The 14,451-nt window shown below is 35.6% G+C and overlaps 1 protein-coding gene and 1 long non-coding RNA gene across 6 annotated transcripts in view; both read right to left on the bottom strand.

Moving 5' to 3' along the window:
* Positions 1-1,069: 1,069 nt before the first annotated feature.
* LOC127882052 (uncharacterized) lies at positions 1,070-1,482 on the bottom strand. The gene is made up of 2 exons (XR_008050391.1): positions 1,283-1,482; positions 1,070-1,120 (listed from the first exon to the last, which is right to left on the bottom strand). It is a non-coding gene; the product is annotated as an uncharacterized LOC127882052 (long non-coding RNA).
* A 10,964-nt stretch (positions 1,483-12,446) lies between these two features.
* The window catches only part of LOC127881208 (cytadherence high molecular weight protein 1-like), a 33,372-nt gene continuing 31,367 nt past the window's right edge, over positions 12,447-14,451 (bottom strand). The window contains exon 11 of one of the 5 annotated variants that reach the window (XM_052428924.1): positions 12,447-12,497. In XM_052428924.1, the coding sequence (XP_052284884.1) occupies positions 12,491-12,497 (7 nt within the window). In that variant the 3' untranslated portion in view covers positions 12,447-12,490. The remainder of the gene's footprint in view (positions 12,498-14,451) is intronic. The other 4 variants (XR_008049972.1, XR_008049970.1, XR_008049968.1 and 1 more) reach the window with 4 other exon arrangements.

Here is a 14,451-nt window from a genome sequence, read left to right as displayed (position 1 = left end):
AAAGTTTTTGCACGATGCGGATGGCGGACGGCGGACGATACGACGAGCTGGCTATGACAATACCTCAGGTTTTCTCCGAAAACGCCGAGCTATTAAATAATAAAATGCAATTTATAATACCATACATAAAACAACAGAAAGAAACTAAGGCTTGAATTTTCTTATCATTTTAACACAAACAAGTGAAGGTTCAATAAATAACAAGAGCAGTATCCATTGGAAGACATATGCCCCCGAAAAACGTTTTTTTGAAACCTAAACACAGATTTTGAAACCTAAACGCAGACCCTAAGTTCAAGGTCAAAGGCGTCAAAATTATTGTGCGTATGGAAAGATCTTGTCCATAGACACATGCATACCATATATGAAGGTTACATTTGAAGCGACATAGAAGTTATGAGCATTTTTTTAAAACCTTAACGCAAAAGTGCGACGGACAGACAGACGGACGGACAGACAGACGGACAGTCTAATCACTAAATGCCCTCCTTCGGGGGCATAAAAAGCCTTCGCATTATAATAACAAAACATAAACTTATGTTAAACTAAAAACTATGTTAGACTTACAACTTTGAAAAAAACAACAGGAGCACGTCCTTAATTGTGGTAAATGCTTATCCAACAATATCAAAATTGCCAAAGTCGAAAACATGTGCAGTCTATCGTAACAGCCAGCATAAGGGATTCATTTTAAAGGATTGTTGTCTTTCAGTAACTGATTTATAGCCAATGCTCAAGCTTTACACTGCCCAATGCTAAGGTATAATACCTTTTCACTGCCTTTAGAAAGATTAATAAACAAGGGACAAAATTGTCACAAAACCAGGTTTTCATTGTGAAAAAAAATCTGATAAAGGGAGAAAACTCAAACTGAACTTTTGAAATGACCAAAAAAAATTAACCCCCTTTGTAAGTTTTTTTTTTTTTAAAATCTATTTTTAGTCGTGGCGACCTTGACATTGGAGATATTGACGTGATTCTGTCGTGGGACACACCGTCCCATGATGGTGAACAAATGTGCCAAATGATTTTGAAATCTCACAATGAATGACATAGTTATGGCCAGGACAAGCTTATTTATGGCCATTTTTGACCTTTGAACTCAAAGTGTGACCTTGACCTTGGAGATATCGACGTAATTATTTCGCGCGACACACCGTCCAATGATGGTGAACAAATGTGCCAAATGATTTTAAAATCTGACGATGAACGATATAGTTATGGCTCGGACAAGCTCTTTTATGGCCATTTTTGACCTTTGAACTCGAAGTGTGACCTTGACCTTGGAGATATCGACGTAATTATTTCGCGCGACACACCGTCCAATGATGGTGAACAAATGTGCCAAATGATTTTAAAATCTGACAATGAACGACATAGTTATGGCCCGGACAAGCTTATTCCGCCAGCCCGCCAGCCAGCCAGCCAGCCCGCCCGCATTCGCCAATCTAATAACCAGTTTTTTCCTTCGGAAAACCTGGTTAAAAAGATGTCTTAAAACATTTAACCAAATGTTCAATATAAAACGTGTTACATATAAAGATAAACACGGAGTCAATCTTCAGAGTGACTATTGACATAGTGTATATTTTTGGGCAGTACGCTTTATAAAAGAATAATATCATTCGTAGCATTTTAAACCATGACAATAACATACGTTAATTCTTTTATATTTTGACACACTAGAGGACTTTCAACTATCATCTATACAAATATATCATTTTAAGTATGTTTGACCTTTCAAAATAACATCAGAATATGAATAAGAACACAATGTTAATAACATCACAATTCATGTTACTTTAAATCTATACAAAGTTCTGCTTCAAGGTTTTTCAAGAGCATATTATTTTGGTGTCAGGAAAGATATAGCGGTTTTCACATTTGAGCATGCGGTTTATCTTCATTTTGTTCTTTTATAACATAAAATTCGTCATATGAGGTTCCTATTACATTGGTAATTTTTTTTTCAAAATTATCATTATACTGAAACTAGCAACACATGTCCATAATAATTCTTAATGCTTCTTACCAATACAAAAATACCTTACATTGTAAAAGACTGGACAATGGGAACCACATTTGAACAATAATTAAAGTACAGTTTATATGTATCATCAGTACAGCAAATTCCAAGCAGCATGTATATAGTGTAACTATTGAAAAATTGATATAAACTAGAAAAACATTGTTAAATGGTTGAACATTTGTTCTTTTTCAGAAGTTTCATGGCATATTTTTATTACAAACAGTCACTTAGCCCCATAATATAAATAATACAGAGTTCTGCATTATAGGCCTAGGTGAAATGTGCATTGGCATATTCTGTGAGGTATGATAGCATGTGTCTAAGTCTTAGGGTTATGGGTAAATTGCTGTAATTCTTTCTACATCAGACTTTGTTAAATAAATGGGTGAGCCAACTTAAACAAAACAAGATATGTGTTTGTCAGAAACACTATGTCCCCTTTTGCGCCGCTTTGAAGCTATATATTTGACCTTGAAAGATGACCTTAACCTTTCACCACTCAAAATAAGCAGCTCCATGAGATACACATGCATGCAAAATATCAAGTTGCTATCTTCAATATTGCAAAAGTTATTGCAAATGTTAAAGTTGGGGCAAACAAACAAACCAACCAACAAACCAACCAACCTCCAGGGCAAGAACAATATAGCGGTGGGGGACATAAAAATCACAAAAAATATCAAAGCCCTAAGTCTTAGGGTTATGGATAAATTGCTGAATTTCTCTCTTTATCAGCTTATGTTAAACAAGACTACTGCCAAGCAATATATGTCCCATACCAGCTCCACAATTGTCAGAATTTTTATTGATTTTTTTATTTGTTGCCATAGCAACCAGAATTTTTGACGTAGGAACAAAATGAAATGATTTGAATAATATCTATATTGCCATCTATCTATGTTTCAAGTTTCGTGAAAAATATGAAGAACTTTTAAAGTATATCACAGGATCCAGAAAAGTGTGATGGACCGACAGACAGACAGACACACAGAGCACAAACCACAAGTCCCCTCCGGTGAAACCGGTAGAAGACAATAATCGGTGAGCCAACTTAGAAAAACACACACAAAGTATCAAAGCCCTAAGTCTTAGGGTTATGGATAAATTGCTGAATTTCTTTCTTTATCAGCCTATATTTAATGAATGGGTGTTCCAACTTTAATGTAAAAAAACAACATATATATACACTTATACAAGAGGTATTGGAAAAGACTGCAACAGTTCCTAAAATACGACACTATTGATCAAACATAATTAATAACATCATGTCTAGTTGCTCTACCAAATTTGAAAGCCATCCATGCAAAACTGTAGTAGTTGCACTCAAAAGATTGACCTGACAGACAAACGTACATATATACCTTTAAATACTTTTTAAATGACCCTCATACACATATGTTTACATACATCATGTACATTCAAACTCTTGAATTTGCCTTACACAATACTTTACAATCAGTAAAATATTTCAATCAAATAATATGAGACAGGAAACAATAATAGAATCAGGACCCAAAACCCATGTGATGATGTCCCATTGAATACTTCTTGTACATAATTTTTTCCCAAATGTGTTTTTCATCCAATCACAAAAACAAGAGTATCACCTTCCTGGTGCAGACTTCTTATCTATTTTTCTGATTTTCTAAGTCTAAAGAGGGAGAAGGCTGTAGTAGTTAACAATATATGCACACATTCTCAGAATTTCAGAAATGCCCCTCCTAAGTTTTATCAAGTGTCAATCACACTCAAATTTTACACTGCATTATTTCAGCTGATACTTGATGTTCATCCATGTTCTGTTTCCAAGTGCTTTGCAGTTGTCCTGAACTTTCATTATCTCCCGTTTTCCCTAGGTAGATGCCTGCAGTTCGGGACTAGGTAGGAGGAAAATGCATCAAGCAATGCAGCATTCTCTTGACAATAACATGGTCTATGCACCTGTTTCTTTTTCCCTGTTTTCCCTGTTTTAGAAATAGATATGAAAACATGGATAACAATAGATAACAAGTCAGAAACACAATGCCCCCTACTGCGCCGCTTTGAATTAATTTTTTTTATTTTTTGATTGTATAACTTTCCTTGCCTTGTGAAAATAATCTTGACCTTTCAGCACTCAAAATGTGAAGCTCTATGAGATACACATGCATGACAAATATCAAGCTGCTATCTTCAATATTGCAAAAGTTATGGCCAATGTTAAAGTTTAGGACTGACAGACAGACTGACAGTTCAACTGCTATATGCCACCCTACTGGGGGCATAAAAAGTAGAGGCAAGAGCGCCGCCAATAGGTGCCAAAGCTCGTCATTTATTTTATTATTTGTTATTTTCTCGATTTCATATAAAAAGACATTTCTAGGTAATATATACAGAGCCATATTATATAGGGCCGCAGTTTAAAATGTCTATTTTAATCAATGCATGTCAAAAGTTTCAACCAAAAAAGTTTTTAGCATATGTACAGCATTAAGTGCCAAATGCAAAGAACAATCTCATGCATCTACATAACAACCTGACAAGTGTACAGAACGACTTCATGTCTTGTAATCTGCACATAACCACTTGATAAATATACAGGATGAACTGCAAAATGCAAAGAATCATCTTGTTTTTTATCTACATACCAATTTTTTAAATGCAGAAAACAAATTAATAACTGGATGTACATGTAACCATTTGCTAATTGTACAGAAAAATTTAACCATGGCCCAGGACCATCTATTAAAATGATGGCTGAAAATATTACACTTACTTTCACTGTTCTGCGGGGAACAAGTAGATGGATTAGTTATATGTAGTACATTTGGTGTGATGCATAAAAAAACAAGAGCTGTCAGAGGACAGTGTGCTCGACTATTCGAGTGCTTGACAGTATTACGTAAGCCATCATGGAGGGGGGGGTATAATGTGGGTGTCAAAGTATGAATCAAATGTGATTATAGATAAAGAAGTTATGGCAATTTTAGCAAAATGTTCAATTATCTAAGTATAGAAGGGGCCATAATTCTGTCAGAATGCTTGATACAGTTGTCTGCTCTTGTTTATAGATTGGGGGTAATGTTGGTAAAGAAGTATGCAAAATATAAAGGCAATATGTCAAAGGACATAGCTAATATTTGGGGTGGTACGCAAACTTTTACATTTGCACGCTAACGCTAACGGGAACAGAAACGCCGACGTGAGTAGGATAGCTCCACTATATATATTTCATATATAATAGTGGAGCTAAAAATGTCATATACACATATAGTTAACAAAAGGGCCAATAGGCCCTGGGTCGCTCAACTGAAAGACTGAGATGGAAAGAAGCAATGATTAAAACTCTTCAGCAAATATTTCAAAACATTGGTAAGACTGACTTTAAAAGATGGTGTTCCAAAGTATTTACACTAGGCTTATTTAGAAAATTACCGTACCCACTGTGGTGGCCATATTTTTAATACCCATAAGAACAGTTTTTCTAGAGTGTTCACTGGCTTTATTTACTACATATATACATGGAAAATGACAAACCACCCTTTCCGTGGCCATGTTTTCACTTGACATGAACAATTTTAAAATTCATTCAATAAATGTTTTAAGCTCTGGCGGCATACTGGAACAAGCATTTAAGCCAAATAATGGCCCTTTTTGATAGAATCCCAAGTTAAGTTTTCATTCCAAGTCACATGCAGCAGTCCAAGTGTCTATCTATGAAGGTGCTTCAAGAAGGTCAACTAGAAATTCTTGACCCATAAAAATCTTTGAGAAGAATATGAATCTTAAAACCGTTAAAAGGTACACTAGATACATAATTAAACTGAACATGACCTTTAATAATGTGACACTGACCTTACACCTCATTTGCACATACTGTAGAAAACATTTAAATTAAATCTTATTCCTTGCCCACTTTTCACTTCACACTACAAGAAGAACTTACCAAAGTTATCTCTCAGGTTGCCACAGTCACTATCACTTTCCTGCGAGTCTTCTTCAGGGTGATAATCTGGATCCAGAACATTGTCATCACAATCTTCGAATTCATCCTTTTCATCTGGTTCATGAATTTGGATATTCCTGGACCTGTTAACCAAACAAGTGCAAACTAAACATTGGTACAGTAACCACAGTACTTATTTTCCAGATATGCTTATATTCAAATATGTGCTTAGTTTCCAGATTTAATTTAATAAACACAATTCGTTGCTTGTGATAGTTCTTGCTTTAATTTGGCCCAAGCAATTCAGGAAATGTTGTGAATGTTTCTTTTTTTTCAGCTCTGGCAGCTAATATGCATTTTTTGAAATAGAGGGGAATGGTCCTTGGTATTTGGGTGACAGACCACACAAGGATTATTCATGTCGTTACTATTAAGTTGGCAAAGCGGTTGCCTAGGAGTTTTCATTTAGAGCAATCAATGACAAATTTGATGACATAAAAAACACACTATAGCTCAAACAGAGCCTTTCAGATTTTAGTAATTACAACAGACTAGGCCATCAGCACACAATGTTCCCAATAAATGATAGGAGAGCTGACTTACCTTAGAAATGCAAATGGCCAAATTTCTGATCCCACATCAGACTCTGAATCATCAACAACTTCATTGCCTAAAACAGATGTTATGTATAATGGAATGAGCTTGATAAAGAGAAAGCAATGTCTTTATCTTTCAAACAAACAGATGTAATGCATGTATCAAATATGTATTGTCTGAAGCTTCAGTATTCTTCAGGAACATTCTATATACAAACTTTATCTGCTTTAAGCCAAATAAAAAAATTCATAACAGGATGCTTAACACGTAGCACTTTTTATGTGCTACATAACCACAGACAGATACAGACACACACTTATTTACCAAGAAGGCCATAGGACATTTATCTGAGGCTCAACCCTACTGTCACTTGCAGATAAAGTTATCTGCTACAGTAGAGGACACTAGAGAATGCCAAAATCAATTAACAAAAATAAGCCCTTTCAGTATTCTTCATAAATGTTCTCTCAATCTTCTGCTTTTGGTTAGGCAACTGATTTCCTCAGCTTTTTATGTATGGAATGACTCACGATTTTATCACATGAAGACAATTAATTCAAATGTTATAGAAGAGCTGTCCATTTAATAGATAATGCTCGACTATAGAGTATTCAAACTAATATACCTACAATGTAGACTTTAATGGAGGTACATACAGAAATGAGATAATATTACATGGGCTTTGTATGAATATGAAGATTAAAATTAAATTCAGCCTGGAGTTTTTAAGTCTATGGACATCTTGGTATAACAAAAGCTAACCATGTGAGCTAAAACATACAACAGTCTTATGCCATTTCCCATACAGATGGGGTCATATTTGATATCAATTGGCTGTAGCTGCAGTACTCTTAAAATGAATTCAAATTAACATCTATAAGCCAGAAAACTGATGTCATCAGGCAATTGATTACAAGGAGGCTCAATATGTAGCACGTTTGGTGTGCTACATAAACAAACACACGTGTTCCACAATGGTCTACCAACAAACAGACAGACTGACAGACCAACCAACGACAGACAGACCAACCAACATCCAGCAAAACAATATACCCCTTCTTCTGATAACAGCATGTTGTCAGTTTGACAGGAAGAGTGTCTTATCTAACATGTTAATCCCTTTTAATTTTGGTTCGCAATTAGTTGTTATTGTTGATGTATTCAGTAAGCAACTTGTGGGTCATTAATTAGCAGCTTGTGGGTAATTAATTAAAAAGCACAAAATCGATTGAAATAATAGGTTGCAAATATTCAAATGCCAACTCTGCAATTCCAATACAGACGATTCAATTGAATTTTCGAATATTCAAATAGTTTTGCCATCCCTATTAAATATCAATGGGCTGTTTCTGCAGCATTCTTTAAATGAATTTAGTTAAACTTAAACAGCTATAAACCAGACATTGATTTCATCAGGTGATTAACTATAAGACGGCTTTAAATGTAGCATGTTTGATGTGCTACATAAACACACACACACACACACATCATTTTCTGAAAAATAACAGCTTTACTATACCATTTGGAACATCTATGTAAATAAGGGTTTAATGGCTAACCCCTTTTTGTGCAATCCTTAACATATGCTGTTGATTGACATGGCTTTGTTTATACATGCAGATTGTTTTTATTATTTATTGCATGTATATAACATGCTGCCATGCAAATCTATGCATTTCATGTTAAGATCAACTTATCTATCTAATAAATCTATTTATTTGATCTTTAACACCAAGCAGTTGTTTTGATATTTTATCAATGGGCTGCAGTATTCTTGAAATGAATTTCATTAAACTTTAACAGCAAAGCTTATAAGCCAGAAAACTGATTTCATCAGGTTATTAACTACAAGACAACTTAAAATATAGAACGTTTGGTGAGCTATGGGCCAGAAAACTGATTTCACCAGGTGATTTGTTAAAAGAAGGCCAGGGTTTTATTAAGCATTTTGGGAAGATAGCCCATGGCTTATAAATTGGGAATTTTATTAGCATTTCAAGATATTGGAAAAATAAATTGTGATTTAAAATTACATGAAAGATTTCAACATCTTTAATCCCAAACACCACAAACACCATCATGCTAAAGTTTTCCACATAGAGAGCTCACACAAAGTCTTCAGTCAAAAACTAATTTCCCTAGTTTCAACATGTTGAATATCAGTCAGCGCTTTGCATTGTTGGAATGTTACTTTATTTAATGATGCTTGCTTAAAAAAATCAACAGTTTTTGTTTGGCCACTTTTTTGCTTTGGAATCTTTTTCACGTAACATTTCAAATTGTGTAACATACTTGTTTTCCACTCAGCCGAATCACAAAACACTTAAATTTTATCAGAAATATAATAAGAGCCTGAACAACACAGATAATATCGGGCACAGGAATAATGCAGATGTTATGCAAATCATGGTAAAATCTTACTGTCAGAGGACAGCGCGGTCAACTATTCCAGTGCTTGACAGCATAACGTAAGCCATCATAGGGAAATTGTTCAAATTATTCAATAGGGTCAAGATAATAGATCAGGTATATTTTCCACAATCTATTGAACATTTGTAAAGACATAAAACAAACTAATAAGATTTAATTTTAAGTTTGATAGCAATAGCTTGGGTGGGAAGTTTGGACGGTCGTTCAAAAATAAAGTAAATAAATATTATTTTTCTTTAACCATGTTTCATAGAAAAAAAATCTTTTTGGGTAGGGTAGGGGGGGTGTGAGGGGGTATAATGTGGGGTGTGGTCATTTATAAGACAATCTTTCAAAATAATTTTTTTTGGGGTGATCATAAATGAAGAAGAAATGGAAATTTAACTAAAATTTATTCTTTTGACCTTGAGAGTAAAGGTCATTCAAAGGTCAAGGTCCAATTGAACTTGCCAGATACAGTACCCTAATGATAGTAAGAAAATATTTAAAGTTTGAAAGCAATAGCTTTGATACTTTAGAAGTTAAGTGGATCTAAACACAAAATTTTACAAAATATTCAGTTACAAAGACAACAAGAGCTGTCACCATAGGATGACATATGCCCCCTATAAACGCTTTGATGAAGTTATGAGCATTTTTCGAAACAGAAACGCAGATTTTGAAACCTAAACGTGGACCCTAAGTTCAAGGTCAAGGTCACAGGGCTAAAAATGTGTGTTCGTATGGAAAGGCCTTGTCCATATACACATGCATACCAAATATGAAGGTTATATCTGAAGGGACATAGAAGTTATGAGCAATTTTTTAAACCTAAACGCAGATTTCGAAACCTAAACGCGGACCCTAGGTTCCAGGTCAAGGTCACAGGGGTAAAAAAAAAATTGCGTATGGAAAGGCCTTGTCTATATACACATGCATACCAAATTTGAAGGTTATATCTCAAGGGACATAAAAGTTATTAGCATTTTTCAAAACCTAACCGCAAAGTGTGACGGAGGGACTGACAGACGGACGGACAGTCCGATCACTACATGAACCCTTTTCTTTGAAAGGGGGCATAAAAAGGGCCATAATTCTTACAAAATGCTTGATACATTTGTCTGCTCTTGTTTATATATTGGGGTCATGTTGTTTAAGAAGTTTGCAAAATATGAAAGCAAAATGTCAAGGGACATTGAAAATATTGCAGGTGGTACGCAAAATTTAACTTAGATTTATCAATAATATGCATACTCTAAATGGAAAAAGGGCCATAATTCTTAAAAAATGCTTGATACAGTTGTCTTCTCTTGTTTATAAATTGGGGTCAAGTTGGTAAAGAAGTTTGCAAAATATTAAGGCAATATGTCAAGGGACATTGGAAATATTTGGGGTGGTACGCAAACTTTAACATTTGCACGCTCACGCTTACGCTCATGCTAACACTCACACCGACGCCAGGGTGAGTAGGATAGCTCCACTATGTATATTTTATATATAATAGTCGAGCTAAAAACTGTGCAAGACTGGATAAGGCTACGCTTTGTTAAAAATCGAAATAGACTATGTCATTAGCGCTTTTTTCCCAATGGGGAATTTTTAAAGCAAATTTTGGGAAAAAGTATACTTTTTGTGATTCGGCTATAAAATAGAGCTAACAAAAAACATGAAGGCTTAATATGTAGCACTTTTGGTGTGCTACATTAACACCCACACACAATCATACCATTGTCTAATTCCATATCAGAGTCCTTTTGAGCCGAAGGCCTGTCAAGAGGCTGCAAATGATGACTGACAGTTTCTGTCGACAGCTCTACACGACTGTCCATTGATGGCCTCTTAATCGCTGGAGGCAAATCTTTTTCTGAAAGATAACAGCTCAACTTTACAATCGAAAACATCTATTTGATCTTTCACAACTAGCAGATGTGTTTAATATAAATATCAATGGGCTTTTGCTGCAGCATTCTTTACATTAATTTAAACTTAAACTACTGTAATCCAGGAAATGGATTTCATTAGGTGATTAACTAAAAGATTGCTTAAAGTGATATTATAGGCCAGAGGGCCAGATAAGATGCGTATTTGCGTAAAGTATGCATGACAAAAAAGAAAATACGCACGGCTTAAAATTTTGTTGAGTAAAAAAACTCCTGACTAAATTCGGATTAGGCATCATGTGCAATTTCAATGCGTATTAACCGTTTATACATGCAGTTAAATTTATGTAAACATGACTGGTTTCCGATACTGTGTCCTCACCGGTAAAAATGTAGTGATATCACCATCTATGTATAGAATGTGGTTCCCGACCTCATTTACTCCTCAGTCAGAACAGTATCATTTCATGTTGGCCCACGATAGAGGCCGATGTTGATACAACGGGCTCCCCGCTGCAATGTTGAGCATCGATATACGCTCATGGTGAAAACATTTGACATTACATTCGATAAAACCCGAATCGCCCATTTTCAGGCATATAATTTTTGCTATCAGTTGATCTCTTGTGTGGCACTATGGAAAAAACTTTTACCTTCAAGCACCTTTTTAAATGGCGCCAAAATACACATATAATGAACAAGTTTTGTGGGCCAAGCTTAGATTTTGATCGTGGCTGTACAGTGTGTGCTAAACAGTGGCTTGCCAAATCAAGACGGAAAAAAGGGATTAATGGCTGCTTAAAAGCCAAGGGCAAAAAAAAATCAGAAAAACTGTTAAATAAAACAAAAGTGATTGCTTTATTGTGTACAAACTGCTTGTTATAGCGAGTTAACATTACATGTACAGTGTATTACTAATTCTGATCCTTTGAACAAAGTTACTCCTTAAAATTATCAGATTTTGATTTTTACTCATCAATTAAAAATTTCATGAGTGAAATACCCCTCGGCTGAAAAAATTATCTGGAGCTGTATTATAGGCATATTACAGTTTATAGGTGGCTATCGCAACCGTTGTTTATTTTTGGTGTTTTCACTTCATATACACTTATATTTGTTAATGCAGCATCAACATACTAAAACAATATCCCGGAAAGAGAAAAATAATGCATTTAAACATCAACAGTACTTTCGTTTTGACAACTGATGACACACAAGATTCGATTTACGATGTGAATCTAAATCTAGTGTTAGTGCAGATTCATTCATTCGACACAAAGACACTATTTTGTTTTACGGATTATTTCGGCTTAGAGGACTGGGTGAGTCATGTAAAATATCGAATAAAATATAAACTTTTAATAAACAACTGGTAGAAAGATGAATGGCAGATAATTGGTCAGTAACCACATTTTAACTAACTCTTTTGACCTGTTCATTATTTTCAGCTCAATTCAACAACGAAAATGCACATAATATCACTTTAATATGTAGCACATTTGGTGTGCTACAAAAGCACACACACACACAAACATACCATTGCCTGATTCCATATCAGAGTCTCTTTGAGCTGAAGACCTTTCAGGAGGCTGCAAATGATGACTGACAGTTTCTGTCGTCAGCTCGGCACTACTGTCCATTGATGGCTGATCAATCGCTGGAGGCAAATCATTTTCTGAAAGATAACAGCTCGACTTTACAAGCTGAAACATCTATTTTATCTTTCACAACTAGCAGATGTGTTCAATATAAATATCAACTGGCTGTTGCTGCAGTGTTATTAAATTGAATTTATTTAAACTTAAACAGCTATAAGCAAGAAAACTGATTTCATATGGTGTTTTATTATAAAACGGTTTAAAATGTAGCACAATTGGTGTGCTACATAAACACACACATACAAACATACCATTGTCTGATTCCATATCAGAGTCCTTTTGAGCCGAAGGCCTGTCAAGAGGCTGCAAATGATAACTGACAGTTTCTGTCGATAGCTCAGCACTACTGTCCATTGATGGCTGCTCAATCACTGGAGGCAAATCATTTTCTGAAAGATAACAGCTGGATTATACAATCTGAAACATCTATTTTATCTTTCACAACTGGCAGATGTGTTCAATATAAATATCAATGGGCTGTTGCTGCAGTGTTCTTTACATGAATTTAAACTTAAAACAGCTATAGGCCAGAAAACTGATAACATCAGGTGATTAACTACATGATTGCTTAATATGTAGCACTTTTGGTGTGCTACATAAACACACACACACACACAAACATACCATTGTCTGATTTCATGTCAGAGTCCTTTTGAGCCGAAGGCCTGTCAGGAGGCTGCAAATGATGACTGACAGTTTCTGTCGATAGCTGTCCATTGATGACTGCTCAATCGCTGAAGGCATATCATTTGCTGAAAGATAACAGCTGGACTTTACCATCTGACATATCTGCAGTCGAAACTTGATGGCTTGAATTTGTCCGGACCGGCAACAAAAATTCAAGCCATCCGGAATTCGACCCATCCAATTTCTAATAAAGTGTTGTTTACGAACATTTTTACCTTCAGTTGACGAGTACGCATAGTGCTTAAACTCTGTACCACTTCGTTCTACTTTCTGCTTTTGAATTAATAACAAGAATATCAGTGAAACTGATGGATGCTCCCAGATGATGCGCTTTGTCAATCTATGTGTTAATAACCACCTAAAAAAATCTACTATTAGCCTCTGTGACCTTGACCTTGACCCCAGTGACCTCAAACCTCATCAAAAGGTAGAGGTCCATGCAAGGTACCTACATGCCAAATATGGAAGAGATTGGTAAAGTATTGAAGGTGATATGAGAAACTGTAACAAAAGTGTGACGGGAAAATCTATTAATAGCCTCTGTGACCTTGACCTTGACCCCAGTGACCTAAAACCTCATCAAAAGGTAGAGGTCCATGCAAGGCACCTAATGCCAAATATGAAAGAGATCGGTAAAGTATTGAAGGTGCTACGAGAAACTGTAACAAAAGTGTGAAGGCAAAATCTATTATTAGCCTCTGTGACCTTGACCCCAGTGACATCAAACCTCTCCAAAAGGTAGAGGTCCATGCAAGGTACCTACATGCCAAATATGGAAGAGATTGGTAAAGTATTAAAGGTGATATGAGAAACTGTAACAAAAGTGTGACGGGAAAATCTATTATGAGCCTCTGTGACCTTGACCTTGACCCCAGTGACCTAAAACCTCATCAAAAGGTAGAGGTCCATGCAAGGCACCTAATGCCAAATATGAAAGAGATCGGTAAAGTATTGAAGGTGCTACGAGAAACTGTGACAAAAGTTTGAAGGCAAAATCTATTATTAGCCTCTGTGACCTTGACCCCAGTGACATCAAACCTCATCAAAAGGTAGAGGTCCATGCAAGGTACATACATGCCAAATATAAAAGAGATCGGTAAAGTATTGAAGGTACGTGTACTATGAAAAACTGTATTTAAAAAAAGTGTGACAGAAAATTCTATTATTAGCCTCGGTGACCTTGACCCCAGTGACCTCAAACCTCATCAAAAGGTAGAGGTCCATGCAAGGTACCTACATGCCAAATATGACAGAGATCGGTAAAGT

Source organism: Dreissena polymorpha, chromosome 5 (assembly GCF_020536995.1).
Source record: "Dreissena polymorpha isolate Duluth1 chromosome 5, UMN_Dpol_1.0, whole genome shotgun sequence".
Taxonomy (NCBI): Eukaryota; Metazoa; Mollusca; class Bivalvia; order Myida; family Dreissenidae; genus Dreissena; species Dreissena polymorpha.
The sequence above is the reverse complement of the archived record's forward strand: the minus strand, read 5'-3'. Positions and strand labels throughout refer to the sequence as shown.